This window comes from Nerophis ophidion, linkage group LG16 (genome assembly GCF_033978795.1).
Source record: "Nerophis ophidion isolate RoL-2023_Sa linkage group LG16, RoL_Noph_v1.0, whole genome shotgun sequence".
Classification (NCBI taxonomy): Eukaryota; Metazoa; Chordata; class Actinopteri; order Syngnathiformes; family Syngnathidae; genus Nerophis; species Nerophis ophidion.
Window position 1 is genome coordinate 50,849,604 of NC_084626.1, and position 17,960 is coordinate 50,867,563.

At 40.2% G+C, this 17,960-nt stretch overlaps 2 protein-coding genes across 4 annotated transcripts in view; both read left to right on the top strand.

Moving 5' to 3' along the window:
* fer1l4 (fer-1 like family member 4) overlaps positions 1-6,161 on the top strand; it is a 54,984-nt gene extending 48,823 nt beyond the window's left edge. For both annotated transcript variants that reach the window (XM_061875443.1, XM_061875442.1), the window contains exons 43-49: positions 8-93; positions 156-254; positions 340-457; positions 1,876-1,999; positions 2,078-2,361; positions 2,472-2,572; positions 5,586-6,161. In XM_061875443.1, the coding sequence (XP_061731427.1) occupies positions 8-93; positions 156-254; positions 340-457; positions 1,876-1,999; positions 2,078-2,361; positions 2,472-2,572; positions 5,586-5,766 (993 nt within the window). In that variant the 3' untranslated portion in view covers positions 5,767-6,161. The remainder of the gene's footprint in view (positions 1-7; positions 94-155; positions 255-339; positions 458-1,875; positions 2,000-2,077; positions 2,362-2,471; positions 2,573-5,585) is intronic.
* A 1,983-nt stretch (positions 6,162-8,144) lies between these two features.
* The window catches only part of unm_sa1614 (un-named sa1614), a 45,468-nt gene continuing 35,652 nt past the window's right edge, over positions 8,145-17,960 (top strand). For both annotated transcript variants that reach the window (XR_009802242.1, XM_061875444.1), the window contains exons 1-5: positions 8,145-8,835; positions 12,762-12,834; positions 12,915-13,060; positions 15,481-15,555; positions 17,185-17,234. Coding sequence is in view for 1 of the 2 variants with exons in the window: in XM_061875444.1 (XP_061731428.1) it covers positions 8,710-8,835; positions 12,762-12,834; positions 12,915-13,060; positions 15,481-15,555; positions 17,185-17,234 (470 nt within the window). In the remaining variant the exon portion in view is untranslated. The remainder of the gene's footprint in view (positions 8,836-12,761; positions 12,835-12,914; positions 13,061-15,480; positions 15,556-17,184; positions 17,235-17,960) is intronic.

The following is a 17,960-nucleotide window of genomic DNA, read 5'->3' on the forward strand; positions in this document are numbered from 1 at the left end:
TGTGCAGGGCTATCTTCACATGTGGGTGGACATGTTTCCAACTGATGTTCCAGCCCCGCCCACTGTCGACATTAAGCCCCGCCTCCCTCTACAGTAGGTCAACACTGATGCACAGTGGTGTCCGTGCTCTTAGCGTGTTGTTTCCACGGTAACAGACATGAGCTGCGTGTCATCGTCTGGAACACCGACGACGTTGTTCTGGACGACATCAACCCGTTCACCGGCGTGCCGTCCTCTGACATCTACTTGAAAGGGTGAAACGCCGCTTCATTGTCAGGTGTTGAAGGAGGGAGGCGGAGCTTAAGCCACCTGACGTTTTGGGGGGTTTTTTCACCTCAGATGGATTAAAGGACTGGAAGACGACAAGCAGGAGACTGACGTCCACTTCAACTCTCTGACTGGAGAGGGAAACTTTAACTGGAGATTTGTCTTTCGCTTTGACTACCTGCCCACTGAGGTACACACACACACACACACACACGCACAAACACACACAATCACACATGGACAAACACACACATGAACGCACGGATACACGCTCTCACACACAGATACTCACACACACAAACGCACACATGCACGCTCGCACAAACACACATGGACACACACACAAACGCACACATGCACGCCCGCACACAAACACACACGGAGACACACACACACACACACGCACACACACATACACCCACACAAACAAACACACATTCACCCACACATGCACGCACGCACGCACACAAACACACATGGACACACGCGGACACAAACCCACACATGCACGCACAGACAAACGCACACAAACACTCATGGACACACACACACACACACAAACGCACACATGCAGGCACGCACAAACGCACACAAACACACATGGACACACACACACACACTCACACACACATGCACGCACAAACACACACAGACACAAACAAATGCACACATGCACGCACGCACAAACACACATGGACACTCACACACACACACAAACACACACATGAACACACGGACAAATGGACACAAACACACACGGATACACGCACACACACACAAATACTCACTCACACACACACACAAATAAACGCACACATCCACGCACGCACAAACACACATGGACACACACACACTCACACACACACACACAAACACACACATGAACACACGGACAAATGCACACAAACACACACGGATACACGCACACACACACAAATACTCACTCACACACACACAAATAAACGCACACATCCACGCACGCACAAACACACATGGACACACACACACAAATGCACACACGTGCACACAAACCCACACATACACTCACACAAACAAACACACTCACACACACATGCACGCACGCACAAACACACACAAGCACACGCGGACACACACACTCACACACACAAGCACGCACGCACACAAACACACATGGATACACACACACACAAACCCACACATGCACGCACACACAAACGCACACAAACACACATGGACACAGACACACACAAACGCACACATGCACGCATGCACAAACACACATATACACACACACACTCACACACTCACACACACACATACACACACACGGACTCACACACATGCAGCACGCACAAACGCACACAGACATGGACACACACACACAGACACACACTCACACACACACATACACACAGACTCACACACATGCAGCACGCACAAACGCACACAGACATGGACACACACACGCGTACACACACACAGACTCACACACATGCAGCATGCACAAACACACACATGAACACACACACGCGTACACAGACATACACACATAGTCCTGACTTCATCTCTTCCACACAAAAACCAAACTGCTGTTCCGACAACGTCGTGCCCTCCTGCCACGTGAAGAAAGAGGTGGTCTACAAGAAGAAGGAGTCCTTCTTCTCTCTGGAGGAGTCGGAGTTCCGGCAGCCGGCGGTGCTGACGCTGCAGGTCTGGGACTATGACCGCATCTCGGCCAACGACTTCCTGGGTGAGACTTCTTCACGTGGACCACATCCAGGACCTTGTTGACATGGATCCTTGGGTCCTCCTCCCCGGACTCCCGCAGGCTCCGTGGAACTGCGCCTCAGCGACATGGTGCGGCCCGCCAAGTCCTCCGGGAAGTGCACGGTCCAGATGGCCAAGGACCGGGCGGTCCCGCGGGTCTCCATATTTCGCTCCAAGAAGATGAAGGGCTGGTGGCCGCTGACCCGCCAGAAGACGGCCGAGGACTTTGAGAAGGAGCAAAAGGAGGAGGCTGAGAGGAAGAAGAAGGACAAGAAGGGCAAGAAGAAGAAGGAGGAGGAAGACGTCCAGTTCACCGACAGCAGCGGACACGTCTACCTGCTCGTGGTGAGGACGCTAGGGGGCGGGGCTTTGTCTGTCACGCCATGACCTTGCTTCTGTGTGTGTGTGTGTGTGTGTGTGTGTGTGTGTGTGTGTGTGTGTGTGTGCGCGCACAGGGTAAGGTGGAGGCGGAGCTCCAGCTGGTGACTCTGGAGCAAGCTGAGGCTAATCCGGTTGGACGTGGACGCAAAGAACCAGAACCTCTGGACAAGCCAAAGTGAGAAACACAAACACACACAAACAAACACACACAAACACACGGGTAGAAATGGGCTGTTCAAACTGCGGCCATAATGAAGGCTTTGTCTAATTGAAATCTTTGACGCAGTGTTACCAGTACTGAAAGATAGTTTTGCTAACTAATAATGATAACACAATAACACAACAATAACACATTGATAACACCATGATAACACAACAACTTAATGATAACACAATAACAAACACAATAATAACACAATAACCTAATGATAACATAATAAAAACACAATAACACAACGATAACACAATAACACATTGATAACACCATGATAACACAACAACTTAATGATAACACAATAACAAACACGATAATAACACGATAACATAATAAAAACACAATAACAAAATAACCTATTGATAACATAATAACACAATGACGATGACACGATGATCACACAATAACCTAATGATAACACAATAACCTAAGGACGACACAATGATCACACAATAACTTAATGATCACATGATGATAACACAATAACCTAATGACAACACAATAACCTAATAACGACACAATGATAACACAATCACCTAATGATATATCAATAACCTAATGACAACACAATGACAACACAATAACCTAATGATAACACAATAACCTAAGAACGACACAATTATTCACACAATAACCTAATGACAACACAATGACAACACAACAACCTAATGATAAATCAATAACCTAATGACAACACAATGACAACACAATAACCTAATGACAACACAATGACAACACAATAACCTAATGACAACACAATGACAACACAATAACCTAATGATAACACAATGATCACACAATAACCTAATCATAACACACTAACTTAATGACAACACAATGATCACACAACAACCTAATGATAACACAATAACCTAATAACACAATGATAACACAATAACCTACTGATAACACAATAACACATTGATAACACCATGATAACACAATGATAACACAACAACTTAATGATAACACAATAACAAACACGATAATAACACGATAACATAATAACACAATAACAAAATAACATATTGATAACATAATAACACAATAACGATGACACGATGATCACACAATAACCTAATGATAACACAATAACCTAAGGACGACACAATGCTCACACAATAACCTAATGATAACACAATAACTGAATGATCACATGACGATAACACAGTAACCTAATGACAACACAATAACCTAATAACGACACAATGATAACACAATAACCTAATGATAACACAATAACCTAATGACAACACAATAACGTAATGATAACACAATGATAACACAATAACCTAAGAAGGACACAATGATCACACAATAACCTAATGATAACACACTAACTTAATGACAACACAATGATCACACAACAACCTAATGATAACACAATAACCTAATGATAACACAATAACCTAATAACACAATGATAACACAATAACCTAATGATAACACAATAACCTAATGATAACACAATAACCTAATGATAACACAATAACCTAATAACACAATGATAACACAAAAACTTAATGATAACACAATAACCTAATGACAACACAATGATCACACAATAACCTAATGACAACACAATGACAACACAATAACCTAATGATAACACAATGATAACACAATAACCTAAGAACGACAATGATCACACAATAACCTAATGATAACACAATGATCACACAATAACCTAATGATAACACACTAACTTAATGACAACACAATGATCACACAACAACCTAGTGATAACACAATAACCTAATGACACAATGATAACACAATAACCTAATGACAACACAATGATCACACAATAACCTAATGATAACACAATAATGTCATGACAACACAATGATCACACAATAACCTAACGATAACACAATAACCTAATAACACAATGATAACACAATAACCTAATGACAACACAATGATAACACAATAACGTAATGATAATACAATGATAACACTATAACCTAATGATAACACAATAACCTAATGATAACACAATAACCTAATGACAACACAATGATCACACAATAACCTAATGATAACACAATAATGTCATGACAACACAATGATCACACAATAACCTAACGATAACACAAAAACCTAATAACACAATAACCTAATGATAACACAATGATAACACAATGATCCCACAATAAAGGAATGATAACACAATGATAAGACAATGATAACACAATAACCTAATGATCACACAATAAAGGAATGATAACACAATGATAAGACAATGATCACACAATAAAGGAATGCTAAGACAATGATAACACAATGACAACACAATGATAAGACAATGATCACACAATAACCTAATGCTAAGACAATGACAACACAATGATCACACAATAAAGGAATGATAAGACAATGATAACACAATGATAACACAATAACCTAATGACAACACAATGATCACACAATAACCTAATGATAACCTAATGATAACACAATGATAACACAATAACCTAATGACAACACAATGACAACACAATGACAACACAATGACAACACAATGCTAAGACAATGCTAACACAATGCTAAGACAATGCTAACACAATGCTGAGACAATGCTAAGACAATGCTAACACAATGCTAACACAATGCTGAGACAATGCTAACACAATGCTGAGACAATGCTAAGACAATGCTAACACAATGCTAAGACAATGCTAACACAATGCTGAGACAATGCTAACACAATGCTGAGACAATGCTAACACAATGCTGAGACAATGCTGAGACAATGCTAACACAATGCTGAGACAATGCTAAGACAATGCTAACACAATGCTAAGACAATGCCAAGACAATGATCACACAATAAAGGAATGCTAAGACAATGATAAGACAATAACACAATGATCACACAATGACAACACAATGCTAACACAATGCTGAGACAATGCCAAGACAAGACCTCCAAAGCCCCCAGTGTGATGTGTTGCTGCTGGACTGTCCACAGCCGTCCCAGCACCACTTTCACCTGGTTTGTCAACCCCATGAAGACTTTCATCTTCCTCATCTGGAAGAAGTTCAAGAAGTTCATCCTGGTCCTGGTCCTCCTGGCCGTGGTGACTCTCTTCCTGGGCCTGCTGGTCTACTCGCTGCCTCAGCAGATCAGCGCCCTCATCATCCGAGGATGAAGACGCCCTCCAACCATTCAAGTCCTTTTTCATACACTTTGCTGAAGTTTGCACAAACCTACAAAAATAAATGCCACAGATATTTAAGCAGAATAATCTTTATCCAAGATGGATTTGTTTGGCAGTCATAGATCAACAGGAAGTGGCCTCAGTGTCCATATATATATATATATATATATATATATATATATTAAAGTTAAAGTACCCATGATTGTCACAAACACACACACTATGTGTGGCAAAAGTATTCTCTGCATTTGACCCATCACCCTTGATCCCCCCCTGGGAGGTGAGGGGAGCAGTGAGCAGCAGTGGTGGCCACACTCAGGAATAATTTTTGGTGATTTCACCCCCAATTCCAACCCTTGATGCTGAGTGCAGAGCAGGGAGGTAATGGCTCCTATTTTTATAGTCTTTGGTATGACTAACTATATATATATATATATATATATATATATATATATATATATATATATATATATATATATATATTAGGATACATATATACACACACCCACACACCCATATATATATATATATATATATATATATATATATATATATATATATATATATATATACATATATATATGAGTGTGTGTGTGTGTATATATGTATCCTAATATATATTTATATATATTTACATATACGTGTATATATGTATCCTAGTGTACATATATTAGGATACATATATACATATATATGTATATATGTGTCCTAATATATATATTCATCTATATATATATATATATATATACAGTACATATATATATATATATACATGAATACATACATATATATGTGTGTATATATATATATATATATGTATATAAATATATATATATATATGTATGTATGCATGTGTATGTATATGTATCCTAATACAAATATATATATATATATATGTATATATACATATATATATATATATATATATATATATATATAGTGTGTGTGTATATATATGTATCCTAATATATATAAAAATATTCATATATATAATGTGTGTATATATTGTGTACATATGTATTCTTATATATATATATATATATATATATATATATATATACATACATATATGTGTATATATATATATATATATATATATATATATATATATATATATAGTGTGTGTATATATGTATCCTAATATATATAAAATTATTCATATATATATTATACGTGTGTATATATTGTGTACATATGTATCCTTATATATATATATGTATGTATATATATATATATTCGTATATATAGTGTATGTATATATATGTACTGTATATATATATATATATATATGTATATATGTGTGTAAATGATTTAGGGCTATATAAGTAAACATTGATTGATATATTTGTGTATATATGCATATATATATATATACATATATATTTTATACACACTATAAAAAAAAAATATTTTACTGTAAAAAAAAATAGCAACTCACCAGAATCTTATTGTACAATATAGATGTTTTTATTTTATTTGAATGTTGTCTGTCTATCTGTGTTTGCCCTGCGATGAGGTGGCGACTTGTCCAGGGTGTACCCCGCCTTCCGCCCAATTGTAGCTGAGATAGGCGCCAGCGCCCCCCGCGACCCCGAAAGGGAATAAGCGGTAGAAAATGGATGGATGGATAAACAGAATTTTTTACATATTACGATAACTGGAGAAACAGTGCCACTCTTTTTTATTTATTTATTTATTTTTTTAACTAAAAAAAAACAAAAAGGCATCTTAGATGTGTGTGCGTGTGTGTGTGTTTGTGTGTGTGTATTTTCAGAATTTTACTGTAAAAAATGTGTGTTTTCAACATATGACTGTAAATGGAAAAATGTACCTAAGTTTTTTTGTTGTTTTTTTAATCCCGGCAAGTGATTTGCCAGTTTTGACCGTAGAAAAATGTACACAAACAGTAAACACTGTCAAGACAGAATTTTACGGTGGAAAAAAAAAAAACAGTGGTCAAGTTTTTTCAATTCACAGTAGAAACCTTTTGTATATTTTACTGTCATTTTTACAATGTGCAATTTGATGGATAAGTCAAGCAGATTTTGAAATTTTTATTTATTTTTTTTAATCAAATATGTTCAGAATGTCTTGCAATATTGGATAATATTACAGTTCACACCGTTCATATATTGTTTCTGTCCAATAGAAAAGCAGATATATATATAAGGTATTTTATCGACTCATATTTATGTAAAAGGGCCACATAAAAGGATGTGGCGGCCCATATTTGGCCCCCCGGGCCTTGAGTTGGACACCAGTGATGAAGGTGGTAAAAAAAAAACTGTAATAATTTTTATGACTGGACTTGTTCAAGTATAGATGGATGGCTAGACGGTGACGTCATAGAGTGTCGATCTGTGTTGTGCACTGCGCACGCGCAGCAGCATGCGGTAGTAGTAAAGCAGGAAGACGATATCGATAAATCATTTAGGAAATCATCTTAATCAATCATTTATACATTCTTCCATTCTTTTTTTTTTTTACCGCTTGTCCCTGAAATATAGAAATATCGGACCGGAAGAAGATGGGTCTCCGTGATGCTGCCGTGGGTGAGTCCACACCTGACCGGCTTTCTTGGCTCCTCTGAAGCCGCTTCCGGAGTGCGGAGCTCGGCTTGCCTGCCCGCGGACCTCCGCTCTTTGTCGGAGGCGCTCGGCCGGTTCTCCCCCGAACATTAATCCTAATTACTTCCCCGCAATTATCCTGGCTCGGATTTTTCTGGAAACGTTCTCGCGGACTGAGGCGTCTTTTGTGGCGAAACAAAAGCCGGCCCGCCTCACAATTGTCGCCTTCGTCGATTTGAGATCACCTGCCCAGTGCGGTATGTCGTCCATCCGGGGCCGGCCGCGGCTCTGACGGGACTTCCAGGCCGGGCCTTTGTTCCCGCTTCCGTCTCCATTCTGATCCTGGTCCGGCTGCCGGGGAGGAGCCATGCCGGAGTGTGTGTCCGTGTCCGAGTTCGTGGACGAGGTTCTGGAGGACTGGAGCTCGCCCACCACCTCCTCCTTCACGTCCAAGATGGGAGGATGCAGGAACACCGTCTCCCTGCTGGAGGAGGTCAGTACAAGGGACGGGTCCCCTGGTCCACAGTCTGGTCTACAGTCTGGTCTACAGTCTGGTCTACAGTCTGGTCTACAGTCTGGTCCACAGTCTGGTCTACAGTCTGGTCCACAGTTTGGTCTACAGTCTGGTCTACAGACTGGTCCACAGTCGGGTCTGCAGTCTGGTCCAAAGTCTGGTCCACAGTCTGGTCTACAGCCTGGTACACAGTCTGGTCTACAGTCTGGTCCAAAATCTGGTCCACAGTTTGGTCTACAGTCTGGTCCACAGTCTGGTCTACAGCCTGGTACACAGTCTGGTCCAAAGTCTGGTCCACAGTCTGGTCAACAGTCTGGTCCTCAGTCTGGTCCTCAGTCTGGTAAACAGTCTGGGTCTACAGTCTGGTCCAAAGTCTGGTCTACAGTCTGGTCCACAGTCTGGTCCACAGTCTGGTCCACAGTCTGGTCTACAGTCTGGTCTACAGTCTGGTCCACAGCCTGGTACACAGCCTGGTCCACAGTCTGGTCCAAAGTCTGGTCCAAAGTCTGGTCCACAGTCTGGTCCACAGTCTGGTCTACAGCCTGGTACACAGTCTGGTCCAAAGTCTGGTCCACAGTCTGGTCCACAGTTTGGTCTACAGTCTGGTCCACAGTCTGGTCTACAGCCTGGTACACAATCTGGTCCACAGTCTGGTCCACAGTCTGGTCCACAGCCTGGTACACAGTCTGGTCTACAGTCTGGTCCACAGTCTGGTCCACAGCCTGGCACACAGTCTGGTCCACAGTCTGGCCCACAGTCTGGTCTACAGTCTGGTCTACAGTCTGGTCCACAGTCTGGTCCGCAGTCTGGTCCAAAGTCTGGTCCGCAGTCTGGTTCAAAGTCTGGCCTACAGTCTGGTCCACAGTCTGGTCTAAATTCTGGTACACAGTCTGGTCTACAGTCTGGTCCAAAGTCTGGTCCACAGTCTGGTCTACAGCCTGGTACACAGTCTGGTCTCGAGTCTGGTCCAAAGTCTGGTCCACAGTCTGGTCCACAGTTTGGTCTACAGCCTGGTACACAGTCTGGTCCACAGTCTGGTCCACAGTCTGGTCCACAGTCTGGTCTACAGCCTGGTACACAGTCTGGTCCAAAGTCTGGTACACAGTCTGGTCCAAAGTCTGGTCTACAGTCTGGTACACAGTCTGGTCTACAGTCCGGTACACAGTCTGGTACACAGTCTGGTCCAAAGTCTAGTCTACAGTCTGGTACACAGTCTGGTCCACAGTCTGGTCTACAGTCTGGTACACAGTCTGGTCTACAGTCTGGTCCACAGTCTGTTCTACAGTTCGGTCTTATCTGGTCCGTAGTCTGCTGTCATTATGTTCTGGAACACACTTTTGCTCCAACAGAAGTGGACTCAAGTGGTCCAAGAACCAATAATATGTTTCATCATTTTACATGGCCCGCCACATTTTATATGGGCGGCATAGCTCGGTTGGTAGAGCGGCCGTGCCAGCAACTTGAGGGTTGCAGGTTCGATTCCCGCTCCCGCCTTCCTTTTCACTGCCGTTGTGTCCTTGGGTAAGACACTTTACCCACCTGCTCCCAGTGCCACCCACACTGCTTTAAATGTAACTTAGATATTGGGTTTGACTATGTAAAGCGCTTCGAGTCACTAGAGAAAAGCGCTATATAAATATAATTCACTTCACTTCACAGTCTGGTACACAGTCTGGTCCACAGTCTGGTCCAAAGTCTGGTCTGCAGTCTGGTCTACAGTCTGGTCTACAGTCTGGTCCGCAGTCTGGTCCGCAGTCTGGTCCGCAGTCTGGTCCGCAGTCTGGTCCGCAGTCTGGTCTACAGTGTGGTCTTATCTGCTCCGTTGTCTGCTGTCATTATGTTCTGGAACACACTTTTGCTCCAACAGAAGTGGACTCAAGTGGTCCAAGAACCAATAATAGGTGTTCTCCTGTTGCGTTACGTCGATGGCGAGCTACCAGTCGACCGCGGGGGGTGTGTCAGTCGATCTCCAGCCAGGCTTTTAAAAAAAATAGACCTAAAAATGAGTGATCATCAATCTTCACCAAGACGTCACTTAAATGACATTCACGGTACCGGAGGGTCTTGTGAGATGACGCTGGCTGCTGCAAGATCATTATTATTAAAATATGACCGAGAGGAAGGCCAGAAACTCTTTTTATTTCAACAGACTCTCGCGCCGTACCTTCCGTCAAAACTCTAAAGGCCGACTGCACATTTCCTATCTTCACAATAAAAGCCCTGCTTCATGCTGCCTGCGCTAACTAAATACAGAGTCTGGGAAAACTGGCGTGCACAAGCGATCCCTCAGAAAGCTGGCGTGCACATCACTTGTGCACGCCAGCTTTCTGAGACTCTTATTTTGTTAGCGCAGGCAGCATGAAGCAGGGCTTTTATTGTGAAGATAGGAAATGTGCCGTCGGCCTTTAGAGTTTTGACGGAAGGGACGGCGCCAAAGTCTGTTGAAATAAAAAGTGTTTCTCGCCTTCCTCTCTGTCATTTTTTCCTAATAATGAACTGGCAGCAGCCAGCGTCATCTCACAAGACCCTCGGGTGCCGTGAATGTCAATCAAGCAAGCTACGGAATTTGCCGCCAATGTTTTTCTTGTAAAGTGTATGGAAGCTGGATGAATTAGATGCCAAAAACCAACCACTTTCATGTGGTATTGTACAGAAAGGACAACTTTTTTTCTCCTCCATTTGAAAATGTGGGCGTTATCATCATTACTGTCTGATTCCAATCAATGCAAGTCATCAGAATCAGGTAATACACCAACTTATATTCTTGTCTTCATGAAAGAAAGACATCTATATGTGTTACACATGCTTGTATTATCATTAAACACATTTAACTTGTTTACAAAAATGTCTCTTTCATAAATAAATAAATATAAATGATATATATAAATGAGGTAGATCCCCTCGAGTTGGTCAATTGAAAAGTAGCTCGCCTGCAGAAAAAGTGTGGGCACCCCTGATTTAAACGCTTGGCCGAAGGCCGAATAATGAATGCAGTTTTTCACAAATTTTTTTATATTGCATAAATAGCCTAGAATAAATATTTAGACATGTTTTTCAAATAAAGTATTTTTTTTATTGAAATTTGACATTTTTTTAAATATTCCAGTAGCCTTTGCTTTTCAAAAAAAGCACAAAGTTTTTCATTTATATTAGGCCTTCAAACAAAACATGCATTCCAAAAATAATAAGGTGCATTAAAGTGGATAAACCCACAACAAATGAATTATTGTCTTTTTAGCAAAAGTCTGCTTAGCCACAGTAGATATGCTAATAATGTAAACAGAGGCCCCACTAAATCTCAATAAGTGTGTGCATGTAACCTCTTACACTTATACAGGTACACAACATATCCCAACGTCACCGCGTCAAAAAATTGCGTCACACGCCACTATTCGGCCTTGTTTTTAACTCATTCCACCCAAGGCCGAATGTGGCTTTTTTTGCCATATTCGGCCGAATATATTCGGTTACCGATTAATCGGTGCATCCCTAATAAATATATTTATAAAGGATATTTGAATTGTTGCTATTTTTAGAATATTTTTTTTAAAATCTCATGTACCCCTTGGCACACCTTCAAGTACCCCCAGGGGTACGCGTACCCCCATTTGAGAACCACTGATTTAGACCTCTCTCCCATTGAAAATGTGTGGTGCATTATGAAGCTTAAAATACCACAAATGAGACAATTCAGTTGAAAAAGGAATGTAAGCCATTCTGGAACAAGGCTGTCACACAACATGTGGAACAAGTGAAGCGCTGTGAAGACTTTCCACGTGGACTGTCTCACTATACTAAACATGCAGACTACAAAGCGGGGGGGCTCTGGGAGGGTGTCGAGTCAGCAGGTGAACCACAGACCCGTGTGTGTGTGTGTGTGTGTGTGTGTGTGTGTGCATTTTCAGGCTCTGGACAGCGACCGCTTTTTGTTGCAGAAGATGAAAAAAGCAGCTAAAGCCAAATACACATCAGGACAAGGTACACACACACACACACACACACACACACACACACACACACACACACACACACACACTAATGAGGTTTGTGTCCATCAGAACACGTGTCCCACCTGGAGCAGTACATCCTGTCCATGGAGAAGCTGTCAATCAACTGTCACTCCAACGGCGAGTCCGAGGTTGGCTCCGCCTTCTGCCGCCTGGCCGACTTCTCCAAGGAGCTGGTCTCGCCTCTGAAGAACCTGGTGAGTCTTCTGGATCTGCACAGGTCCGAACGCTGGTCTTGACAAGTCTCCCGCCTCCACGCTCGCTAGCACGCTCCACATACAGCATTGTTTGTAACCATAGGGCCAGGACCCTTGTTGGGCCCCCAGCAAGCCCTAATCCCCCCCCCCCCCCCCCCCCCAGAAAATATTGTTTCCTGAGCTGTGGTCCACTTTCCCACAACACTACTGGACTTACAGTTGTCAGCACCAGGTGTGACCCCAGGGTGCAGAGACAGAAGGTGGTGTGCAGGTCAAAGAATGAAAGTCTTCACTTAAAGGGCGGTAGAAAGAAAAAGGGCAAGACAAAACAACATTACAGTTTTTCCTGCAAGTTGCCTACTGTCTCTGCATCCTGGGGTCACACCTTCTGCTGACAACTTGATGTACATGTTTCTCTCACAATTTAAGATACCAAGATAAAAATGATGTACATAATTATACATTTACAGTATATATACATATGTAGAATAACTATACATTAACAGTATACATTCATACATATGTACATAATTATTCATGTACAGTATATGTACATACATATGTACATAATTATACGTTTACAGTATACATACATACGTATGTACATAATTATACATTTATGGCATACATACATACATACATATGTACATAATTATACATTTACAGTATACATACATACATATGTACATAACTATACATTAACAGTATACATTCATACATATGTACAAAATTATTCATTTACAGTATATGTACATACATATGTACATAATTATACGTTTACAGTATATGTACATACATATGTACATATTTATACATTAACAGTATACATGCATACATATGTACATAATTATACGTTTACAGTATACATACATAGATATGTACATAATGATACATTTACAGTATATGTACATACATATGTACATAATTATACGTTTACAGTATATGTACATACATATGTACATATTTATACATTAACAGTATACATGCATACATATGTACATAATTATACGTTTACAGTATACATACATAGATATGTACATAATGATACATTTACAGTATACATACATATGTACATAATTATACGTTTACAGTATATGTACATACATATGTACATAATTATACATTTACAGTATACATTCATACATATGTACATAATTATTAATTTGCAGTATATGTACATACATATGTACATACTTATACGTTTACAGTATACATACATATGTACATAATTATACATTTACAGTATACATTCATACATATGTACATAATTATACGTTTACAGTATACATACATAGATATGTACATAATGATACATTTACTGTATACATACATATGTACATAACTATACATTTACAGTATACATACATATGTACATAACTATACATTTACAGTATACGTACATATGTAGAATAACTATACATTAACAATATACATGCATACATATGTACATCATTATACATTTACAGTATATGTACATACATATGTACATGATTATACATTTAAAGTATACATTCATACATATGTACATAATTATTCATTTACAGTATATGTACATACATATGTACATAATTATAAGTTTACAGTATACATACATATGTACATAACTATACATTAACAATATACATGCATACATATGTACATCAATCAATCAGTCAATCAATGTTTATTTATATAGCCCCAAATCACAAATGTCTCAAAGGACTGCACAAATCATTACGACTACAACATCCTCGGAAGAACCCACAAAATACATCATTATACATTTACAGTATATGTACATACATATGTACATAATTATACATTTACAGTATACGCATACACACATGTACATAATTATATATTTACAGTATGAATATGTACATAATTATACATTTACAGTATATGTTCATACATATGTACATAATTATACATTGACAGTATATACAATTATTCCTTTACAGTACACGTACACGCATATGTACATAACTATACATTTACAGTATATGTACATACAGTATATAAGTACATAATTATACAATTACGGTATACGTACATACATACTGTATGTACATGATTATACGTTTACAGTATATGTACATTAATATGTACATAATTATACATGAACAGTGTATGTACGTACATAAATATGTACATAATGATACATTTACAGTACATGTACATACTTTCTGTCTGCATGGGGCGTGGTCTCGCTGGCTTAGGGACTGGTTGTCTCCTGCTTCTCCCCTGCCTTGTCTACTGCTGTCTGCGGCCTGGCTGGGTGGGGCCGGTGGTCTCATGTTCCCTGGGTTAGGGTCAGGGTTTCACACCTGTCGGAGAGCTCCACAGGTGTTCCACTATCAATAAAAGTCTTTCAAAATAAAAGTCATTATGTTTGCTCTCCAATGACATAAACAAGTCCTTGCAATGGTTTGTCTTTCCAGTTGAAGAGCATGCTGCACAACATCAACTTCTTCCTGGACTCTCTGGTCAAAGGCGACCTGCGGGAGGTCAAAGGGGTGAGCGACACTCTTGTCTCCAGTGCACCAGTGTGGGAGTGCAGCAAACCAGTGAAGAATGCAGTGCATGTGTGCAGATGTTTTAATTTATTTATTATTTTTATTTTCATTTCATTTTATTTAGAATGGAGTGCAGAATGCAGTGCTTGATTGCAGAATGCAGTGGTTGAGTGCCGTAAGCAATGTGTTAGTGCAAAATGGAGTGCAGAATGCAGTGCGTGACTGCACAATTCAGTGTGAGTGCACAATGCAGTGCGTGACTGCAGAATGCAGTGCATGTCTGCAGAATGCAGCACATGAGTGCAGAATGCAGTGCATAAGTGCAAACTGTAGTGCGTGAGTGCATAATGCAGTACATGAGTGCAGAATGCAGTGCATGAGTGCGGAATGCAGTGCATAAATGCAAACTGTAGTGCGTGAGTGCAAAATGCAGTGTATGAGTTCAGAATGCAGTGCATGACTGCATTTTGCAGTGCATGACTGCAAAATGCAGTGTGTGACAACAGAATGCAGTTAGTGAGTGCAGAATGCATTGCATGAGTACAGAATGTAGTGCGTGAGTGCAGAATGCAAAATTGAGTGCATGACTGCAGAATGCAGTGCGTGAGTGAAAAATGCAGTGCGTTAGTGCATAATTGAGTGCATGAGTGCAGAATGCAGTGCGTGAGTGGAGAATGAATTGCATTAGTGCAGAACTGGGTGCATAATACAGTGCGTGAGTGCAGAATGCAGTGAGTGAGTGCCGAATGCAGTGCGTGAGTGCCGAATGCAGTGCGTTAGTGCAGAAGTGAGTGCATGAGTGCAGAATGCAGTGCGTAAGTTCAGAATGCAGTGCTTGAGTGCAAAATGCAGTGTATGAGTTCAGAATGCAGTGCAAGAGTGCACATTGCAGTGCATGAGTGCAGGATGCAGTGCGTAAATGTATAATGCAGTGAATGCCTGCAAAATGCAGTGTGTGACAACAGAATGCAGTTAGTGAGTGCAAAATGCAGTGCGTTAGTGCATAATTTAGTGTAGGAGTGCAGAATGCAGTGTATGAGTGCAGAATGCAGTGCATGTCTACAGAATGCAGTGCGCGAGTGCAGGATTGAGTGCATAATGCAGTGCGTGAGTGCCGAATGCAGTTCGTGAGTGCCGAATGCAGTGCGTGAATGCAGAATGCAGTGCATCTGTGCAGAATTGAGTGCAGAATGCAGTGCGTGAGTTCAGAATGCAGTGCTTGAGTGCAAAATGCAGTGTATGAGTTCAGAATGCAGTGCAAGAGTGCAGAATGCACTGCGTGAGTGCACATTGCAGTGCATGAGTGCAGGATGCAGTTCGTAAATGTATATTGCAGTGCGTGAGTGCAGAATGCAGTGCACTGGCTTGCTGCACATACAAACAGTGAGGATGTGCAGGGCTGGACACTTAACACGCTTACTGGTGGTCATCTTGGCGACAGAGACACTCCAAAGCTCCGCCTCTTTGAAGGAGTCATGCGATGTTGTGTATTGTGGTACCACATCACAAATGTGCACTGGAAATACACAAACTTACTGCAATGTATGACACAAGTAATTGAGAAAGAGTATTTCTGTAACTTCCACTTTCTTAAAGCCTCTTTTCTCTTTCATGGGATGTCTCTGGTAGGACCTGAAGAAGCCTTTCGACAGAGCCTGGCGAGACTACGACAGCAGATTGTAAGTGTGGACCTTTATTTGGAACCTATTAACACACTCGGCCTGAAACCTCTTCAAGCTCAGATCTGAGTGTGTCAAAATGTCTGCAATGAACCCTGACCTAAATACACACTTCAACAATCTCCAATGCAACATCTTCATCTGCGCAAAAGTTGTAACAATCTAAGAGAAGTGAAAAAGAAACCAGCAAACGTTGTGTGAAAAGGAGCAGGAACTAACCTGCTTCTTATAAATAATAATAAATACATCATCAATTGACACCTTATAAATAATAATCAATAAATACATCATCACCTGACACCTTATAAATAATAATCAATAAATACATCATCAATTGACATCTTATAAATAATAATCAATAAATACATTGTCACCTGACACCTTATAAATAATAATCAATAAATACATCATCACCTGACATCTTATAAACAATAATCAATAAGTACATCATCCCCTGGCATCTTATAAAAAATAATCAATAAATACATGACCTGAAATGTTATAAATAATAATCAATAAATACATCATCAGCTAACATAGATAAGAATCAATAAATACATCATCACCTGACACCTTATAAATAATAATCAATAAATACATCATCACCTGACATTTTACAAATAATAATCAATGAATACATCGTCACCTGACACCTTATAAATAATAATCAATAAATACATCATCACCTGACATTTTATAAATAATAATCAATAAATACATCATCAA